At 42.9% G+C, this 23,366-nt stretch overlaps 1 protein-coding gene across 1 annotated transcript in view; it reads right to left on the reverse strand.

Annotated features, from left to right (window-relative positions):
- arid3c (AT rich interactive domain 3C (BRIGHT-like)) overlaps positions 1-13,638 on the reverse strand; it is a gene marked incomplete at its 3' end in the record, with an annotated part of 105,605 nt that extends 91,967 nt beyond the window's left edge. Inside the window, exons 1-2 of the mRNA XM_079516888.1 lie at positions 13,479-13,638; positions 12,218-13,060 (exon numbers count right to left, since the gene is read on the reverse strand). Of these exons, the coding sequence (XP_079373014.1) occupies positions 12,218-13,060; positions 13,479-13,517 (882 nt within the window). The 5' untranslated portion in view covers positions 13,518-13,638. The remainder of the gene's footprint in view (positions 1-12,217; positions 13,061-13,478) is intronic.
- Between the last annotated feature and the right edge of the window lie 9,728 nt (positions 13,639-23,366).

A 23,366-nucleotide genomic window follows, 5' to 3' on the forward strand; every position in this document is an offset into this window, starting at 1 on the left:
TTCATTTCTGACTTCAGCATGCCTCTCGTTTGTAATATTAACGCTTGTAGAGAGACTTTAGCGTGACCAACGCGAGGTAAGAATGGAAGATTATGCCTCCCGGTTTTTGGGGGGGAACGGAAGGCAGGGCTTTATATTTTGAAATATGCTGGCGCATCCGTTGTGTTAAGCACTGCACTTTAAGAGCCAGGGGAGAGCAAATCAGGATGAGGGGAGGTATCAGGTGGGGAGTTTGGGGGGGAGGTGGGTGGTGTTAGGGGAGGGGGTGTTACTACATACGAGGCCCAGGCTAATCTATAGCAACATGGATATCATTGCTGTCGAGTGGAAACCTTGTATGTCCATTGTCCAAAACCTTTTTTTCATTTTTAAATATTTGTGAAAATAGCCGATCTACAAGTGTTGTTGGCTTGTAGATCAGCTATTTTCACAATGTTTGTGCGACAGTCTTGTGTGATGAAGCAGTAGGGCATTCATTTACGGGGGACACAAGGGTTTTTGCATGGCGCACGCACGTGAGCACGCACGCACGTGAGCACGCACACACCTTGTAGATTAGCTACCCCATCCACTCCCCAAAAGGGATGCTAGGGTTCAAGTGTATTAAGTGCTAAATGTACGTAACAAATATTACAGAAAAAAATAGGTTTCTCTCACACAAATATTTGGCAGCCCCCTTTAGTAACTCAGAGGACCCCTTTGGGGTCCCGGACACCATCCCCGTCGAAGACCCATGCATTAAGGAAACGTCTCAAAGGGCCACTCACACGAGAACTGATTCAGCAATATGTTAAAAGCTACAGTTCCACTTCAATACACGCCAGAGACCTTGAATTCTTTTTTTTACAGCGCCAATCTAATCTGCAAGCCCCTGTGCTCTGTCCCTATCAATGATTACTCAATCTCGTTAGCGGGCCCGTCGGGGCAACCAGACTTGCACACACGCAAATGTCTCCGCAGGCATTGAGTGCATATACAGCTTATATGGTTCCATACATATAGGCAGAGTCAGGAGAGAAGAGAGAAATGCTGAATCGCTGTTATATCAAGCACCCGCTAGGCAAATAAGGGCGAAGGTCGCGTCTATATGAAGATCCTGTGAACTTTTCCCCCTGGGTTTTGTTGTTATCTGTCCTATTTAAAATAGCTGTCCAAAGTGGATTTGGTCGCCCAAGTCCTGCTAAATTTGCACCTACCCTTTATGTCCAACCTCATGTACATACATGCAGTACTTTTGTATGTTAAAAGTTATAAATGCGCACAGGCCTATCTTAGATTTTTTTAAATGTAATGTCCAATTTGTATGGTAGAGTATGTTAATACAATACAACCTTTGTCTCCCTGTTCTTCTATTGGGACATTTCCTAAGATCGTGTCAAAGGTCATGTCTCACCTAGACACAGGATCTGACATGAATTTTGACCTGATGGTCAAGATTCAATTTATCCCCTGAGCAAGCAGGCTCTACTAACTCAATGGTCAGCATTTGTGCAGGAAACCCGGTTCAAATCCAGGATAGAAGAGGAAAGTTAAATAGTGCTGCTTTAATCATAATCAACTAAATCAAGTCAACAATAATGAAAATAATGGCATTATGGATTTGAAGTCATGTCGCCCCCGCCCTACGGCCCTAGCTCATCATAGAAAAACTTGAATGTGGGAATGAGACTATACATGTACCCTCCCCACTGTGCCTTTTGTGTGTGTGAGACATACATTAAGTTATATATAATGCCCACGAGCTCACAGCTGCCAAGTTAATGGTCAATGAGGGCAGCATTTAGTGCGTACTTTAAAATGAGCTGCATCTGTTACTGATTTCTATTGCTTCAGTTCTGTATCGCACTGAGTGGACAACATGTACCAGGGTTGGAACAAGTACTGATTTACTTCAGTAAAAGTAGCAATACCAATGAACAAACACTTTTAGCCTTTTATTTTTAAGTGAAAGGCCTGTATTCAAAATAAGTATTGGCATAAATAATAAAGTATGTACTTAAAAGTACCATAATTAAAGTGCCCATAATGCAGACTTTCACAGGTTTTATCAAAGTTTCAAATTGTGTCAGAATCAGTTGAATATAGCAGATGCACAAGTTCATTTGTTTAAATAGACATGTTTAAGTAAACATTTGTATAAAATAGGGTTCAAGTTGTTTAATACATGTGTTGTAATAGTAATCTAAACCTCCAAAGTAAATAGCAGTTAATCGTTCAAATAAATTGTAGTGGAGTAAAAGATACAATATCTGCCTCTGAGATGTAGCGCAATATACTGTAGGCTAAGCATAAAGTATCGAAACATGGAAATAGCCGAGTGCAGTAAAACAGTGTTTTTCAAGTAACCAGTGGTCCTTGAGGGGGTTCCAGGTGGTCCCCAGCTAAATGGAGAGTTGGTAACCAAATGGTTTTTAGATCGTTAACGAGTGTAAAATGAAACCAAATGGAACCTTATGAGTCCATTTGGTTTCATTTCACACTCTCAGGAGTTACATTATACTGTTAACGTAAACATCGGCATTATTTAATTTACAAGAAGTCTACACAATAAGAGAATGTAGAAGAATTGTTATTTTGATCGTTTGCCTGTTATATCACCTAATGGTACCAAACTACCAACTTCAATATAGCATGGAATTGTGGACAAAATCTTATCCAATGACAACCAATCATTGTACGTTTTTCGTCTGAGGCTAAATGTCATCAAATGGTCCGTGGCTCAAATGCTGAATAAATAATGGGCCTTGGATATGAAAAGGGTTGAAAACCATTGTAGTAAAAATACCTCAAATGCTTACTTAAATGGATATTTCACGTTAATCCTTTTTTTTTTATATTTGATATATATTTTAGCCCTCTACCTATACAAACCCATTGTAACTGAAGTTGAAGTTGCAATGGGTTTGTATATGAACCACTAAAATGAATATCAAATATCTAAATACTGAATCAAGCAACTTAGACGATCAAATGACCCCCCCCAAAATGTTAAAGTGAAATACCCCTTTAGGTAGATACAGTACTTGAGTACTTACTTAGTTATGTTTCCACAGCAGGGCAACACCAAGGCATGATGGGGGATAGCAGGGATACATTCAGCAGCGTTTAATCTGACAGGTCGGTACAGCGCGGGGCTGAGAGGTAGAAAGTCGGGCCCCTGCTCTTAACAGCCCCCCCCCCCCCCCCCCCTTAGGGGCCATGGAGGGGCCCCATAACTAATGATGTGAGGCATTTCACTGTGCTTACATTCCAAAGCCACGACCCTCCAATAACAAGCTCTGTAATGACCACACCGTTAGCCGTGTCACCGTCGCCACCATTGTACTCAACCATTAATTGTCACACAAATGATTGCGACGAACAATTTAATTGGGTTTCATTTTGTGCACTGAATGTTTGTGGGGGGGGGGGTCCTATTAAGACCTGAGGCCGATTCTACAAATGCCTTCTAAATCAGTAGTTCTCACACTTTCAAGCTGGCTGCTCTGTGAGCTTGTAGTGTTGTACATGTTTGTAATGGTCAGATCTGAAATCTGAAATGACACAGATGCTTTCACAGTTTTAATGGGATATCTTTTTGTTTGCCTTTTAGGATTCGTAAACAAAAGAAATTTCACAGGACAGATATATGACAAATAACTGTCACAATATAGAGAAAGGACTGACATATTTAATAACGTAATACTTTAAAAGAAAATCAACCCATTGTGAGGTTATTTGCACTAGTTATGATAATGTTTGGAACCATTTGAACATATGATGAACATATGAAACGATAATAGCGGACAATAATCTCATTATCTTAATTATTTTTTTTTTTTAATCTTACGTAACAATCGTGACAGAGCTAGGCCCTGTGTACAACCATATATACCTGTCTGTACGTTCCATACATCCAATCGAAAGATTTAAGAAAAGAGATATCGATATCGTGATCCCCCCCCCCCCCCCCCATGACCAAACGAACGGGCGGCCGTTGGAAAAGTCGAGTCACGGACACGCGGAGTGGAGCGCGGTGAGGCAATGTTTGCCGACCAGTCTGATCTCGTAAACAGAGGAGGGGGGTGAGGGGCTTTTGCAAGCAGCTGCAGAAATTCCAGGCCCGCTGCGATTAAAAAGTAACACCCACATTGAGGTTGGGTGGGAGGGAAGAGGAGAGGAGGAGGAGATGGAGGGGGGTGTTTGAACAAGCTTGCAAGGGGACTCTACTGGGCTCTGTTCTAAAGAAAAAGAGACAGTTTGGAGGCATTTGCACACACAAAAAAGGAGCAAGTTAACGCCTCAATGGCGTTTGTGCCAAAAAAAAAAAAAAGTTTTAACTGGACACTCAATCCTTCTCTTCCTCCTTGACACCCGTAACTTATAGACACTAAATGAGAGAGAGAATAAAACATAAATAGAGGAGAGGTGGAACATGGCAGGAGTGTGTGGACAGCAGTGGAGGGGTTCTTGGGCAAACATTGTATTAAAACCCTTATACACAGTGGACTGTGCGAACGCACGCACGCACGCACGCACGCACGCACGCACGCACGCACGCACGCGTTTGACAATGTCTATTTCTCAAATTCTACTATACTTGTGAGGACATCTGGCTCTCGCAAGTATAGTAATACAAGCACACACACACACACACACACACACACACACACACACACACACACACACACACACACACACACACACACACACACACACACACACACACACACACACACACACACACACACACACACACACACACACACACACACAGCGTATAGGTTTTACGGCCCCTCCCTCCATGAGGCGGTCCTATATAAAAGTTATAGCACACGGTGAAGGAATCCAGGAATGTCATTAAAGGGTTTCCAGTGACGGAGCACATTTTAACATGGAGGTACAGCTGTCACAGCCTAGCATGGAGGGGCCAGGGGGGGTTGCCTGTAGCAGTGGTTCTCAAAGGAACCCCAAATTAATGTCGTCGTCATCCCCCACTCTAAAATGATCTTGTGCGAGGGACCGCCCACACAAAATGTAACAACTAAACAGTTATTCATTTTTTTCAAATAAAATGTTTTTCTATAAACATAGGGTTAAAATGCGTACGTGCGTGCGTGCGACAAATTGATTACATCGCTTATATATGTGTTGTACATTTTCATACATTTAATAATTTATTTTCAAAGACAGCAAAGATAGTAGATCTACAAGCTTGCGTGCGTGGCTGTCATTCAGTACAGTATAGGTTAACAAAGGGGTTTCAGTGCAGTGCCCAGCGTGCGTTCCTTTCAAAGGGTGGTCGCTCAGGTCTTTATGTGGCAGGCATTTAGGTGGGACGTGTTGGGATGGGGGGTGGGGATGTTAAAAGGTGGTGTGTTTTCCAAGACAAGCTCTGGATGAATGGATGGATGGATAGATGGATAGATGAATCCGTGGGGAAATTTAGTGTGTGTGAGTGTGAGTGTGAGTGAGAGAGAGAGAGAGAGAGAGAGAGAGAGAGAGAGAGAGAGAGAGAGAGAGAGAGAGAGAGAGAGAGAGAGAGACCCCTTTTCCACCAGTGTTGAACCAGTTCAGAGTGTTTCCACTGAAAATGAATTGGCTTCGGAACTAGAACCAAAAGATGGCCGCTGATTCTGTGAAAGCACCAAGGTTCCAAGAATCTAGAACGAAACCACTTCTAGAACCAAAGTTATTTTGGTGGAAAAAGGAGCCAGAAATAGACACGTGTATAGAGAGAGAGAGAGAGAGAGAGAGAGAGAGAGAGAGAGAGAGAGAGAGAGAGAGAGAGAGAGAGAGAGAGGGGGGTAGAGATAGAGATGGATACAGGTAGAGAAACATTGAGACTGTCTAACCAGTGCAGTGTTTAGTATTGTAAATGGTCAATTTAGTGCTTTTTAAAGCACTTTACACAGATTGTGCATTACATTCACCCATCCGCACACACATTCATACACCACTGGTGTAGGAAACCATGCAAGGCACCAACCTGCACATCGGAAGCAACTAGGGGTTCAGAGTCTTGCTCAAGGACACTTCTATACTAACTCTGGGGGAGCAGAGTTATGCGCAGCTCCTCTCTCAAGCTCACATACAAATGTTAGCAAGCCATTCTCAATGGCCGTGTTTACATGTGGACAATATATTTGTCCATATATATTCCAATCAGTGATTCCAAAACTTAAAACGTTTACATGAATGCCAAATAAAAGCAATCCTCGTTTATACATGCCTCAAAGCATTCGATCGGAACATTACTTTTGACGTGCACAAAGTGCTTCTTTTGTTTTGTTTTCTCACTTTTCTGTCAATTTTCCAACCAGAGAACCAACCAAACAGGGAGAAACGATGGGAATAAGTGTTTACATGCTGATATTTCCCTGTTGATTATCCACCGCATTATACCACCCCTGTCAGACCGGAGTCATTCTGAATATTAGTGGAATAGTAGTGTGCATCCATATCAACACAGACAATGAACAACTGCGGCCAAGGGGAGACTATCTTTGCAGGTAAACAATCTCCAAAAAGAGATTTGGATTCTGTAATAATTAGGAGTTTAGGTTTGGAAAAGGGGCCTTTGGCAGCAAAGTCATGGACTTGTACTCTACTACCACTTTAGGTATTTTGAAAGCCATACACAATAATATCCAAATCATTGAATGTCCAAATGGAACCAAAATAGACCCATTTCAGATTTCTGAAATGGGTTTGAATTCCTTTTTCTTTTCTTTACTTTGCTTTTTTTGCTCATGCACAGATGCATGAGCAAGCAGAAAGCTAATCTTCTTTGATGGCAGATAGATGGAAAGTCTAAATCAAAAGACAAATGCCCCAAAAGTGAGTGATGAGTGATGGACTTATATGGGGTGAAACCCATTTGGTTTTGCCAAACAAACGGCTATTGAGCATTTGAGCAAGGACCACAGGTAAGAAATTGCAATAGTTAAATTGAATGTCTTTTCAACAGATGTAGCAAACAACAATATCATTTAGCATCATTATAGGTAAATAAATATCAACACTAATGAAGGGTTTCATCGACCCCAAGCCTTGACTGTATGTCAATTCAATGTAGTGAAGTCCTCAGTGTTCATAATATCCTTTTATAACTCTGAGAGTGTACAGATGGAACCAAATGGACCCTTACAGGTCCATTTGTTTCCATCTGTACACTCTCAGAGTTAAATAAACACTGATGATTTTGTTTACAGTGTAGTTGAATATCAGCAAATCACTCCATCCATGCTCACAAACAGAACTACAATGAATACCCCCCCCCCCCCCCCCCCCCCCCCCAAAGACAGTCACCTGATGTACCATATAGGGGTTTACATTAAAAGGGTTGTCAGTGGAAAAAGTTGCCATTCTGTGCTAACAATTCAAACGCGGGTCTGGGCTCTACGTTCTATAGCGGTCTTTTATCCACATACACAGAATATGTGTGGACTTGTAACATGTGATGTGCTGTGCAAAGGTAACATGTGATGTGCTGTGCAAAGGCAGACAATGCCCGTTGACAGGCGTGTGCACGCGGCACGCTGAACGCACATGAACGCACATCAAAACAAACAGATAATGCACGGCTCTCTGGCAGGCATGGCCAGAGAGTTCTTTGTGCCTTTTTCTCCCTAATTGTTTATTTATTCACTTTGTTTTGCTTTTCCCTGATAGTGGTGCTATTTTCTGCATGCATGCTTGTGTGTGCGTGCGTGCGTGTCTGTGCAGTGTGTGCAGTGTGCGTGCGCATGTGTGTGTGCAGTGTGCAGTGTGCATGTCTGTGTGTGTGTGTGTGTGTGTGTGTGTGTGTGTGTGTGTGTGTGTGTGTGTGTGTGTGTGTGTGTGTGTGTGTGTGTGTGTGTGTGTGTGTGTGTGTGTGCATGCGTACATGTATGCGTATGTGCATTTGCATATGCTGCTCCTGTGTGCTTGAAAGAAGTAATCCATTTTTTGGAAAATCTCTCCAGATCTACTCGCTCACAGCGCAATCTGTAGTAGATCTGATATGCGGCTTTGGTTAATGTATGTATCAGTAATAATCTAACTCATGTTTTATTGTTGTATTGGAGTAAAAGTGCAATATTTGCCTCTGAGATGTACTGTAGTGGAGTAGATGGAGTATAAAGTGTTAAATATGGAAATATTCAAGCAAAGTAAATTGGACTTGAGCACAGAACTTGAGCAAATTTACTGTCGCTCACACACACACACACACACACACACACACACACACACACACACACACACACACACACACACACACACACACACACACACACACACACACACACACACACACACACACACACACACACACACACACACACACACACACACACACACACACACACACACACGTTAAGCTCCCAAAGTAATTTATTGATAACAGAGCGGACCAAGAAATACGTTTTGGCCTAACCCGGCCTTCTTCAGGTATACTGCACACACACACACTCACACACACACACACGCACACACACACGCACACACACACGTGCACAGCCGCACACATACACGGGGGAGGGGTGTGTGTATAACAGCACGCGATTTAGTTTGTGTTTGGTAATAGTTTGGCAGGGAGCCCACATCCACATCCAGTGGCTGTGTAGCGCTGCCAGAGAGGAGATCCCTGACATTTTTGGGCGTGAGGCAGTGAGGCGGTCTGGAATGCTACCAGCTCTAGTTTCCTGCTGATCCTGACCTCCTGCCAAAACGCTACGCAACTACTCTCTCTGTCTGTCTGTCTGTCTGTCTGTCTCTCTCTCTCTCTCTCTCTCTCTGTCTATCTCTCTCTCTCTCTCTCTCTGTGTCTCTGTCTTCGTCCGTCTCTCTCTCTCTCTGTGTCTCTGTCTTCGTCTCTCTCTCTCTCTGTGTGTGTCTCTCTCTCTCTCTCTCTCGCTGTCTGTCTGTCTCTGTCTCTCTCTCCCCCCCTCTCCACCTCTCTCTCTCTGGTTCTATCCTCAGCTCTTTGTCTTGTGTGTGTTTTTTGCGACTGTAAGGAATTTCCTTTATGTTTTAATGGTCTCATGTCTTTAGATAACGCTGTGCATTCTCTCCCAGGGTCATTACTGTAACATTTTATCACCACAGCACTCACTTTAAGAGACACAGCTTCGGGTCCGCTGCCCATCCTGATTCAGGAGAGTCCTATATAACCATGTTTTGAGGCGCCATCATTTGTCAAAACACAAATTATGGTTTTCTTATCAATTTGACAAAGACATTTGATTAAAGTTTATATTTGAGAAGAATTAACGTAAGAAAAAAAAGACCAACAAAGAAAGAAATAGGAGCTCTACAAGCTGTAAAAGCCTCACAACGCTAAATAATGTCAATTTGTTGATGTATTTTTTTTTTTGCCATAGTACATAATTTATTTAAATTATTGGTCACTGTCAGTCATGTCTTCGTTTATTTAAGTTATTTGTCATAGTATGCCCGTGCAATTTGTTTACAAAGACTAAAGTGCAAATAGAAATGTAATATAATGTCACAATGTTCAATGACAAAAAGACAACGTAAATCAATCATTGCCATTATTTGTATGATATTTAATCATCAACTAAAATGTCATGACGGTGACAGCCCTGTTCCCATGCTTGGCACAGTGGAGGACTTACACTTTGTAATTCAGGCGTGAATATTGGCTATAGAAACCTTGTAAGTCCAAACAAACGTTACTTTCTCAGGAAATGTCAAAGAAATAAGCTGTGTTCCAATGGATCAAATGTAGTTATTAGTCATTTAAGCTCTTGTTAATACTTTTCATTTGTTAAAAAAATATATCCACAAACACTTACAGTAACCACTTTCAACCACTTTCAAGCATATCGTTATATAGGCCAAATCTGTGAGCTTGTAGATCGGATATTTTGTTCGCAACGGTTTAAGACAACGCAGGGCATTGATTAATGGAGGAAAAAAAAGTGTTACAAGATGAAATATGCAGATACAAGGTCTCCACTCGACAACAAGGATAAGTGATTTAGGGTGTATAGTAAACATGGGCCGGTCTCTCTGGGTTAAGATCAGATGAGCGCGCTAGCCTCTGCAGGGTCTTTTTTTATATATTTAGCCGCACATCTTGTTCCTATTTCCAAAGATGCATTTACTGCCTTCAAATGTGGTTTTGTTTTGCAACTTTGAACGCGCTCCGAACGCTGGCTCCACTCTGTCTGCCGAGCCGGCCATAAGCATCCTTTTATTGTTCCATGACCATTACACTCAATGGCTGCATTCAAATGACCCCCTCAATAACTGAACATCCTGTTCAATCTTTGATCTATATATATATATATATATATATATATATATATATATATATATATATATATATATATATACACACATACATATACACAGTGCATACACACATTTATACATTACATTTTATATGTGTATTACATGATACTCTCTTTTTTTCTTGCAGGCAGCCATTCAAAACCACCACAAATTGCTATAAATCACAAATACAGACATGCTACGACTCCATTATTATTTGTGAAGAATGAGTTTCTACCGAAATTAATACAAAACTGAAAGAATAAAGTCAAGGAAAAGAGATATAGGTAAAGAATGCACCACTAATGACTCATGTTTGGAAACTGTACGCTGAATGTGTTTTTCATCAACAAGGCTCCACCTCTGTCCATCTTCCACAATAACTGATTTTGTGTGTGTGTGTGTGTGTGTGTGTGTGTGTGTGTGTGTGTGTGTGTGTGTGTGTGTGTGTGTGTGTGTATTGAGGGTATTGAAATTGCATTTCCATGCATTGGGTAATGCTTTAATGTCCAGTGCTAATGCAGTCCCTAATGTACACATCGCATTTAGGAAAGACTCTAAATGATCCATCATAAATAAAGAATGACATAGGCCACACACACACACACACACACACACACACACACACACACACACACACACACACACACACACACACACACACACACACACACACACACACACACACACACACACACACACACACACACACACACACACACACACACACACACACACACGATATAGATCCGCGTGCACCAAAGAGGCTGGCCATTGGAAATATATAGAGTATATCTGTATAACTGTATATCAGTCAAATATAATTCCTGGCTGTCATAGACTGCACTGTAATGTCAGCGATAAAACACTATAACAGTGTGTGAGTGAGTGCTGTCCATCTTCTTTCATTTATCAGTCAGTGTTATTGTAAAATGCCAAGCACACATTTAGCACATCATTCTCCACATGTTTACTCTACTAGTGGTTCTCAAAGTGGGGTTCAGGGACCCCCAGGGGTCCTTGAGGAGGTTCCAGGGGGTCCCCAGCAGAATTAGTGAATATAGCACCAAAATCTGCTTACCCACTTTATTTTTTCCCTCCTTTTTTGGAGAGCTTGTATCAGCTATTTTTTGTTGATGATTAGCAAGACAAATCTTCTGTTATGGAGGTTCCTGCCCCTGGCACAAAATCCTTTCAAATGGGGGTTCAAACAGCCAAATACATACAGGGGACCGTGACATGAAAATATATCAGCTTCACATATGCTTAATTACGTTTCTAATTGGTATAGCTGCTATTTAACAAACTCAGTGCTTCAACTTCTACGCTTAATGAAAACCTATATGAAATCATTTTCAAATAACTTCTGAATATATAGCCTACCAGTACCAGACTTAAGAAATCAAATAAGAAATAATAATGGGATACACCTATGCTGCTTACTCTAAGTGTTTTGGTTGCTACATACTTCAATTTTGTTGTGAACACATCAAGGCTTAAATAAAAATGTGTGTGATGTAGAAAAATGTGTTTTCTTTGAAAAGGACATGCAAGCCTCCTATTAAAGGCACTGGTGTCAACATCTATCATGGGGCCCCTTTCAGAGGAGACTCTGGAAATATGACACGCTGTTGAGCAGACGTCACCTTTTCCTATCATTAGAAAACTAATCAAACCCTTTTTTAATCAAACGAGCAATACATTGTCTGGTTTAATTACCTGCCAGTAACTCGACGTTGACTGCAATAGTCAAACGGTCCATTTGCAGCCAATTCTCACCCCAGACAAATTAAATACACAGTCTATAAATACTAGTCAACTTCACAACAGTTTGGAGTGGTTTCAAAGTGTAGAATGAACTGCGAATGGAAACTGTTAAAGAAAGTATAGTGGTTTAGTATAGGTTAATAATAAGGTAAGACTAAAGTAGTATTAATGGTTGCGGGGGGGTCTCTACCTGTTTGAACTGCTCTTCATATGTCCATTCGTGGTGCTGCGGCTGTGCGTGCGGCGCCATCCCGCCAGGTGAGTCCGATTGTCGGGGAGGAGGAGCGGCGGTGAAGGACGGCGGCGGAGGGACCGGGACGCGGGAGGACATGAGCTGCTGCAGCCCCAGAGGGGCGCCGTGCGCCGGGGAGCCGCCGTGGCTGTGAGCCACTCCTTGTTGGTGCTGCTGGTGCATGGAGGAGAGGCGACTCTGGTAGTGAGCCAGATCTCCGTCCATGTCCTCCTCTTCGTCCTCCTCCTCGTCGTCATCCATGAGCCCCTGTTCATCCATGTCGTCCCCGTCGTCCTCCTCCATCATGTCCCGCTCCTTGTCGTCCACCGTGCCGGCTCTGGAGGAGGCGTTGTTGCCCGGCGGCGCCTCCTCGTCGTCTATATCCGAGTCCCCGGCGGCGGCGGCCGCGGCGGTCCTCTCCAGGTGCTTGCGGACGTTGATGTGCGACTGGAGCAGCTGCCGCTCCGCGGCTGAGCTCAGGCCACCGGGGGAGTTGGCGACTCCCGCGGCGAAGGCGCCGCGCACCGCCGCCTGGTAGTGGCGGAACGCCAGCGCCTGCTGGTGGATCTGGGACTCCACCATGGAGCGCAGGTCCTTCTCCTTCTCCGCCTGGCGGAGCTTCTCCTCCAGCGCCAGGCGGGCAGCCTGCTGCCGCTGGAGGTTCTCCATGACAGCCTCCAGCTTCATGCCGCCGCCGCCGGGCTGCTGGTGCTGCTGCGAGCCGGCCGAGAAGTGAGTGTGAGCCGGGGAGGAGGACACCGCCAGGAGGGGAAGGCTGCTGGCCGAGGAGAAGGCTGCTTGCTGCGGTGTGCGTGTGAGGACGAGGAGGACAGATAGGCACGCGTGAAAACTCAGAAAACTCACTATAGCCTACTATTTACGGTGGAATGAAACACATCGCCCCCGATCTCGTGTTTAGCCTATAACAAACACAGCAAATACCTTTTGGTTAAATAGCTCCACTAAACTAGTAAAGTTGTTCAACATCAGTCAATGGTCGCAAAAACTTGAGCCAACCGTGCGTAAAACGGCATAATGTTACATGAAGCAATTCAAATATAGTGCAGCTGCTAAATATGCCTAACATTGTAGGAAAACATTTACGCGAATTACGAAATAAAGCGACGATCGATTGTATAAGACAGTTTACGTGGTACGTCTCATTATAGGCTAATAAAAAGAAGGGGAAAAACTGTAGAATAAAAGTTTGGCTGCTTACCAATGTCGATTTAGTTGCTATACTTGTGTTATCAACCATGCTTCTCCCGGGGTCAGATGCGCCGAAATATTGAACGGATCACCAATGTGTCTCCTTTCGAGCCGTTGTGTCAGATGTGATCAAATTCCTGATTGAACATGGAGAGATGTGTTGATTCTTGGCTGGAGTGGCGGAAATAAATGAGTTGCAACGTGTTTGTGTTGGCCGTGCCGTGTAGCCCCCGCAGCCCTTTGGCAACAAGTGGCAACTGGAGGCAGAATGACCTCTTGAGGCAGAGAGCAGCCCTGACGCGCCCTGCTGCTAACTACACGTCAATAGACTGATACATAGGTAGGGAGGGCAGGCAGGACTGACAAGCAAGCTAATACACTCCAACAACCGGCAGGATTACTCCGATTGGTTTTACTGAAATAATAGTATTATAGTAGCAATAAATATAAAAATAAATTAAAAATACTCTCTCTCTATGTATGTGTGTGTGTGTGTGTGTGTGTGTGTGTGTGTGTGTGTGTATACACACACACACACACACACACACACACACACACACACACACACACACACACACACACACACACACACACACACACATATACACACTTGCATTATGAAATAAAAGTAGTCAAATACATTTTAAATGAGCTGATGTACAAGGTCACAACAATGCATGTGTTTTCTATAAATAATACGTTTCTAAATACAAAAGTTCAATATTTGATATCCGAGGTGTAAAATGGAGATTATTGAAAAATGGAACGCAATCCATGAAGGTAAACTGTACTTAAGTACTGTGCAGCCTATAGAGTAAATCTACTTTCCACCACTGCAGGTAGAGAGAACCAGAGAGTTGCTGGATGAAGTCCAGGACTGTTATGTCTGCTTAGACAGTGTTGATGGAAAGACAGCAGTGTTGGAAAAGTTACTCAAAAACGGTAACATATAACCTATTAGTTATTTTGTAAAAAGTAATATCACTTTACATATTATTCCCCAAAAGTAACTTGTTACTTATTACTTTACCTTTGTCTCGCCCCCAGTAATTGCATATTTTGTCCCCAAAGGTCTCACATCCAGTTTGGAGGTTTAAGATCTGCCCTTCCACATCCGATAATTGACACATACAGAAAGTGTGTATCGTTTCTGTATTCGCTCTATAGAGTCTATAGATCTAGACCGGATCAGCAGCCTGCAAAGCAACTCGATCCCAACCCAGTCTAACCATTATAAACACTCAACAGGCTTGTGAAAATAGTAACTATAGTTACTTTTGGAAAATAGTAAAATCCTACTATAAATGCACCACATCTCTGTGTGTGTGTCTGTGTGCGTACGTGCGTGTGTGTGTGTGTGTGTGTGTGTGTGTGTGTGTGTGTGTGTGTGTGTGTGTGTGTGTGTGTGTGTGTGTGTGTGTGTGTGTGTGTACGGTTGTAATGCACGTAACTCGAGAACCGTTTGCCCCACCGACTTCTAGACAGACAGATAGTTAAAACGGGTATTATTAGGTTCCCAAGTTGCATCGTTCCCAAGTAGGCCGGTGGCCGACGGGCACGTACAGGTCTAGTATTAGTAATATTATTACTCAAAATGTGACAGAAATTAGTTAATAAGTTAGTTAAGAAAAAAGGTAATATTACTTTAAGTAATATGTTACTTTAGTTACTTTCCAACACTGCCCGGCAGCAATATATATTTCTGTACTTGTAGGAGAGTGTTAACCTGACTCCGCCAGATGGGGCAGCAGAGAGTACACTGGGTTCCCCCCTCCTGCTCCCATCTGGGAACTCTCAGGCAGACTTGATGCCCGGCCACAAAACGGCCTGGCCAATCAGCAGCAGCTATCCCGCCTCTAGCTGCTGCTGATTGGCCAGGCCGTTTTGTGGCACCTGTAAACTTTTCTTGGGTCTTGGCTGGCGGCTACAATCACCCCCCAGTCCTTCACAATTCACGCCACAGACAGCCGCACACGTCATGTCCCTCACGCAAATATCTCTAATTACTCCACGTCCTGCAAACTACAACATGCTTACTTTTACCTCTGAGAAATGCCGGACATTAAAAGCCTGAATTAACTAACTTTTAGCTAGAATGAGTGCTATATATATGCCAGCCTATTTATTTTCTTTCGTACACATTTTAGAGAAATATGTTAATACCATACGATTAGTGGCATGCTGGTAGAAACTCTACTACATATTCATAACGTCACAGCCAGGTTTGATTCCAAGTGCATGGAGACTTGTGTATGGTCTCTCCCCGCTCTTATAGACATGGAGACTTGTGTATGGTCTCTCCCTGCTCTTATAGACATGGAGACTTGTGTATGGTCTCTCCCTGCTCTTATAGACATGGAGACTTGTGTATGGTCTCTCCCTGCTCTTATAGACATGGAGACTTGTGTATGGTCTCTCCCCGCTCTTATAGACATGGAGACTTGTGTATGGTCTCTCCCTGCTCTTATAGACATGGAGACTTGTGTATGGTCTCTCCCTGCTCTTATAGACATGGAGACTTGTGTATGGTCTCTCCCTGCTCTTATAGACATGGAGACTTGTGTATGGTCTCTCCCTGCTCTTATAGACATGGAGACTTGTGTATGGTCTCTCCCTGCTCTTATAGACATGGAGACTTGTGTATGGTCTCTCCACCGCTCTTATAGATTCACATCTCTAACAACAAAACAAGAACTGGCATACAGTATTATGCCCCAATTTGAGTTAAAGAGGGTTAGTCAGGAAACCAGATGCCTGCAGGCTAAAAGAGGATACTATATGTATGGCCAGGTGATACACTTTCTATCTGGACTGTGGCCATACTGTAACATCGCAAGCTTTTGATGTGTGTACGAAAACTGAGCAGTTTTGTTGGCCAAACACTAAGTTCAGCTGATTTAATAACCTTTTGCGTTAGCGTCATTACTCAGATCCAGGGCTGTCTCAGATCATGTATCATCAGTGCTGACAGGAAACTGTGTGTGTGTGTGTGTGTGTGTGTGTGTGTGTGTGTGTGTGTGTGTGTGTGTGTGTGTGTGTGTGTGTGTGTGTGTGTGTGTGTGTGTGTGTGTGTGTGTGTGCACGTGCATGCGTGTCTGACTGTGTGTGTGTGTGTGTGTGTGTGTGCTGACCATTTCCTGGTCCTCACAACAACACAAATGTTTGTTTCATGTGAGAAAACAAAACAAAAAACAGAGGTTTAGATTTAGAATGATAGACTTTTAAAGGTAATGTTTACGCATGCCAATCTTGCACACCTAAAATAGCTGATCGACAAACTCAGAAAGTGCTGTATCGCGAAGTATTATGAATTTGTATGGGGCTTAAGTGGTTAATTGTCTCCACCAGGCCAAAGGCATGGGGAGAGTCTGACCGTCTGTCCGTGTGTCCATGTGTCTGTCCATCTGTCTGCGACCAGCTAATCTCCGGCACCCTTGGCCCGGTCACTGGAAAACTGCACACACTCCCTTGATGCCAATTCCGAACCTCTGCCCCCAAATGTTCCAGAACAGCATATTATAGCGCCACCATGAGGCCAATTACTCCTACAGTAATGTGTTGTTCTTGTTTACTGTAAATCGCTCTGGATTAAGAGCGTCTGCTAAATGCCTAAATTGTACAGATTTTATCCATACATCACTCAAATCGGTACACACCATCTCTATAGTTGTGATCAACACAGATCTGTCCGATTGTCCATATTCCATCCCAATTGGCTAAGATTGCCTTCCAAAGTCTGCAGGATTGGTCCGTGTTGAACAAAATGGCTCAAATCATGAACACAGCGTGTGATTTCCGTGACATTTTGCATGACAGACATTCCCAGGCAGGGGAAGGAAAAAAAACTAGAAAAAGTGCCCCTCGGGACACAGGTCTCCACCAGGATAGGAGCGTTTTTTGAGTGGCATTTCTTCCTCATCCTAGTGGGAATATGAGTGCAGTTTCACCTCAATCGGCCGCTGCGTTCATGATTTGCGCCATTTTGTACAAAACGGGCCACTCCTGAAAACTTTGGAAGCCAATCTTAGCCAATCAGGATAGAATATGAAAAATCAAACAGACCTTGATCACAAGACTATAGAGATTATACCGATTAGTGTGAAATCTGGATAAAATATTAGTAATTTTAAAAAAGTGATTTACATTAGTCGGCCTCCTGGTAGCGCTATAAAAAGTAGATGTGAAAAATACAGGGTAAAGGTTTTTGCTAGGCCTCTAGGGAGTGTGCATACAGTTTTAGACGGATCAGTGCAGTTAGGTAAAAACACGAATAGGCCAGTTATAGCATCACCATGAGGCTGATTTGAGAATATTCAAGTGGCATTTCTTCCTTGGTCTAGTGGGAATGTGTGGGAAAAATGTCAAGGGATTCACAAGATGTGTTCATGATTTGCGGCATTTTGTTCAAAACGGAGCACTGGAAGTCAATCTTAGCCAATCAGGATGGAGTATGAAAAATCTGAAAGAATTGTTTTGTTTAATGGTTATAGAGAGACTGTGTACGTGCATGATGTTTGGACAACATTTGTAGGTGCACTGTCAAAACACATGTTTTGCAAAAATCTGCCTCCTGGTGGCGCTATAACAGGGCAGGCTCATGTGAAAAATGTGGGGCAGAGGTTCAGCTCTGGCATCCAGGGAGTGTGTGTGCAAAGTTTGGCTGCGATCAAGCCAACGGTGCCAGAGATTCCACAGACCACAGACGGACACACACACACACACACGGACGCACGGAAGGACAAAGTGCAAAATATATTCTCCCCATGCCTTCGACAAAAATCGAATCGGCCTCATGGTAGCGATAGCGATATAGGCACCGCGTCTTTACTTATAACTGCACACATCTGTAAAGGTTTCTATGCACACTCCCTAGAGACCAAGGAAATCTGGCCTGCATTTTTTAAATCTCCCTTTTATAGCGCCACCAGGAGGCCGACTTATGTGAAACACATATTTTATACTAGTCCTTCAGATTTTATCCGAATATCACAAATCTTTATAGTCATGTGATTAAGACGGATCTGTGTGATTTTTTATTGGCGCGTTCGGAAATACCGCACCGGAGCGCACCTAAATTATATGGTGGTTGGTTAAGATTCACATCTAAAGATTTTGTCCAAACATCACAAACGTTCCTGACCTGCTGGAAACCTGTGCTCCACTTGAGCTGAACCCAGAACGTACCACGATCGAAAATAAATCTACATTTCTTCACGATGACTGAATCCAGAGGCTCAGCAGGCCTGAGTCGGCTGACCTTTAAGCGTACAGTTGCAGTATTTATTGAGATCATGATGACAAAATGCTGTTTAAAGTCAAGAAGTGACTACAGTTATATATGTAGATGTCTGCGGTTTGACATAATTGCAGTTAGCAAACATTTAGCATAATGACTGTGCAATTAAGTCTCACTCTGATCTGCCACATAATGATTTGGGTGAAGCAAATTGATTACCACCATTTTGACCCACAGTTACTATAGTCAACATTTTGTTGTTGCTATGTTATATACGTATAAAGAAAGTTAAAAACAAAACAGGAGGCTCAACATGAAACAATCTTCTTCCAAATACACCCAAAATAATTTTAGGAAAAGATGCTGAGTTGTTCTGACAGGGTAACAGAAAAAAGGACTCAAATAGCAGAATATATTATTTAAAATCTATTCGGTTCTTAAAAATAAACTTGATTTTAGACACAATAGGTCCATATAAAAACAATAAAGATAATAGAGCATGCACCTCCACTCTAGCCCAGGTGCTGGGCAAAAGGCAGTACAAGAGGAAAAAATAGAGTCCGCAACACTGGTATGAAAACTCAGAACAGAGTCAAATAAACAGTGGAGCTGAGTTTTCATACCAGTGTTGCGGACTCTATTTTTTCCCCATATAAAAACAATACCACACATACATCACGCAAATCAGTAGTCATGTCAATCATAGTCATCATAGTCAATCATAATCAAATCGTCTGCTTCCCCATATTCCATCCCATTGGCTTCCAAAGTTCGCAGGATTGGTCAGTTTTGAACAAAATGCCTCAAATCATGAACGCAGAGTGCAATTTGAGGGAGATTCTGCATGCACATTCCCAAGAAGAAATGCCACTTGATAACTGGCCCATTCATGTTTTTACCTACAGTATAACTGCACCGATTGTGTAAAACTTTGCACTCCCTAGAGGTCAAAGAAAAACCTGTATGTGTGTGTGTGTGTGTGTGTGTGTGTGAGTGTGTGTGTGTGTGTGTGTGTGTGTGTGTGTGTGTGTGTGTGTGTGTGTGTGTGTGTGTGTGTGTGTGTGTGTGTGTGTGTGTGTGTGTGTGTACACCTCTGTAATCCACGTAACTCGAGAACCGTTCACCCCACCGATATACATATTTGACACACACGTTCCACACCACCACAGGGAGTACAGTGCCCGGCCTTGAGTCGGTCAGATGCATGGTTGTCCAGAACCGCCACAAAAGGCTCTGGTCATTGTCAGTGCACCTAATGAGCCTAAGTCCCCTCACCTGTAGAATTCCCAGCCTCTGCCTCAGCCAATTGATTGCCATGGCAACCCCACACCTGCCTTTTGATTACTTAACCACATTTCACAGTCAGTTTTCACTCTTCAGACACAGGCAGACACACAGATACAGAGATCTCCATAGGCACAAAAGGGACACAGACAAACGGTTAAAAACACATTGCCGCCAGTGTTTCCTTACTTTTGTTTCTTTAAATTTTGTTATTAGAGCATAAACCCCTTGAGATGCATAATTTATTTTTCAACAGTCACATCAACAAATGCATACAGATACACATAAAAGGACCCCCTGTTTTTTGGAGTGGGGCTTGTTGTTTCTAAAATGAAGTTGCTTATTTGGGATTGCTTTCTAAAGTTGCTTAAAATAGTGGTTCTCAAACATTTTCATGTCAAGTCAAGGACCCTCAAATGAAAGTGTATCTGTCTGCGGACACCCTTCTGGAAATATTTAATTCCAGGGACTCAAGATTGCTTGCGTGTACACACACACACACGCACGCACACGCACACGCACACGCACGCACACACGTCTCAAAAGGGTCCATTTGGTTCCATTTGTATACTCTCAAAGTAAAATAACACTCAGGAGTTGACTGTGTACCATCCTCTTTGTTTCAAGTTCTCATAAGGACACTTGCATCATTTTAGATATAACAAAATGACCAGTGGACATGACATTTCCTGTCACCTGCTAGCCACTTCCCTGGGGCCTATACTATTGTCCCTGGGCCCCCTGGGGGCCTCTCTTATTATCTCGTGGGCCCCGGGGGAGCTCTCCTGTTGTCTAGAGTGCCCGACAGACAGTAGAATGGTGCAATACCATGTAAGCTTATCTGTGAATGAAAGAACTGGGTCCAACCATATACAGCAGTGTTTCTCAAATGGGGATATGTGGACCCTTAGGGGTATGCAGAGGTACTACAGTGGGTACGGAACGTGGAAAATGGAATGGAACATGCTGTTCTGTAAAACTTTAAACCAATTTGAAGACCAAACTAGCACAACTGTTATTGAATAAAAAGCAATACCTATAGTATTAGGCATTATCCATTTGAGGCATTTTGTTTAAAAAATGCCTCAATTCCTAGCATGCACATTCTTAGTGTAGCCTCGACCAGGAGGCAAACCCGGGACCTATGTATCCGAAAAGCACAAACTGTACGTTACAAGTCGGCTAAAGAGCCAGGCCTGATAGGCAAGCAGCAAGGCAGCATCCTATAGCCTACACTAGTAGGAATGTGTGTGCAAAATGTCCCTCAAATTGCACTCTGCGTGGGCAGCCGCTGGCCTAGTTGTCCAGGCGCATGCCACATATAGGCTCTGGCCTGACAGAGTGTTGCGTGTTCGAGTCCCGTTCATGATGACCTTTGCTGCGTGTCTCTCCCCTTCTCACTCCCACTTTCCTGTATGTCTTCACTAATAACTATCAATAAAGGCAAAAAGCCAAAAAAAACTAATCTTTAAAAAATAATGCACTCTGCGTTCATGATTTTGAGGCATTTTATTCAAAATGGGCCAATCCTGCAAACTTCGGAAGCCAATCAATAGAGATACTCTGACTAGAGAGATACTGTGTACCGATTTGGAGGAGTTTGGACAGAATCTGAAGGAGTTCTAAAAAAAAAAATGTTTTACAGGAGGTTTTTCCTAGGCCTCTAGGGTGTGTGCATGCAAAGTTCCACACAGATCAGTCGGCTGTATGAACATTTTCAAGTGGCATTTCATCCTCGGCCTAGTGGATCCGTGTTGATCACATGACTATGACACATGACAGATAGTGTGTACCGATTTGCGTCATGTATGGACAAAATCTGTATGACTAATATAAAGAAATTTGTTTTGCAAAAATCTGCCTCATGGTGGCGCTATAACATGCTGTTCTGGAATATTTGGGCAGAGGTTCATAGTTGGCATCCAGGGAGTGTGTGTGCACAGTTTGGCATCGACCAGGACAGAGTGCAAAACATACTCAACAATTACTATGATGTCATGTAGTATTGTAGTTGATAATGGGTGCAGACCAACTCAAAGGCACCTCTCACTTTTAGCATGCTAACTTTCCTATGACTAGAAAGCCTGCAGTTTATATTAGCTTGGATTCCCATCGATGATGTCACTGGTAGGCAGGTTTCTGAACTGTCCACAGACCTCCTCTGAGACACAGACTGAGTAGACAAAACTGGTACCATATTACTGTATAATGAGCATTGGTGAGGGCCAGTTATATGAAGATAGGTTGGAAATTGGTGAAGTCGTCCTTTAAGGGTTTTGCTGTGAGACCTCTGGTGTGTTGGGCACAGAGAGAAGGAGCTTTTTGTCACCAAGCTCCTTCTCTACAGGAGCTGCAGGGGACATTGCAGGTGGCATGGTGATAAAGGTGACATTTCAACATAAAGAGTCTAAAGGTTTGACCTCTGACCCCTTATGTCTACCAGGAGGGACAAGACTTGCCAAGGTCAGCTACACAGTCACAGACAGCAACACAGGAAAACCCTCAGTGACAATTTAACTCTGACAGAGTACAAATGGAAACAACTGGATGGATGGATGGATGGAAGACATGTTCACATAGCCTAGATATTGATGTCCCAGATAGAATTAACAAGAAAAGGTTATCATTGAAATATAAAAAGGTTGATAATCATCACTGGCCTATAGAGGGTATGAAATGAAATGAAATGATTACTATATTTACCCAGGGTATCTGGGCTAAGCTCAAGAACTTGTTTCCAGCCAGGCCCTGCTCATAGAACACATTTCATCGTAGTGGTTCAATGCCTTGTTCAAGGGCACTTCAGCGGTGGTAATTTTAACGTGTTGGACCGCTGATTCGAACTGGCGACCTTCCGGTATCAAGACACGCATTGTATGCGTGTGACATCATCATCAAACCAGGAAGTTATGCAGGAATGCCTACTGAGTGGCTAAAAACTACGTTCTGGCCTTGACAGCCCATACATACAAACAGAAAAGTCATATCTAATTGCATTAAACGGCATTAAACAATGTTAAACTCACTTTGCCTGTCACTTTGCCACTCGATTTTCCATTCACTTTATGCATGCGCATACCCTCTATACAGGAAGAGTAGTGTACACTCTTGATTGATTGATCGTATTTAATAATTTAAAAGTATTTAATAACATTTTGCAGAATGGGTACATGAAAGCACAACTCAATACAAAGACTGTAGAGTGTAGAGTTACTGTGGACGACACACTGATAAAGCATTACACTTATTTACAACATGGTCCACCATTTTCAATTCATTATTAGAACATTTAGAGACGTACAAATATACACTTCTATATAAAAATCACACCCGTGTGAAATGAGGGGCGCTCTTGTCATCGTAGCTCAGTTTCAGTCA

This window comes from Electrona antarctica (genome assembly GCF_951216825.1).
Source record: "Electrona antarctica genome assembly, chromosome: 12".
In the NCBI taxonomy this organism is placed as follows: domain Eukaryota; kingdom Metazoa; phylum Chordata; class Actinopteri; order Myctophiformes; family Myctophidae; genus Electrona; species Electrona antarctica.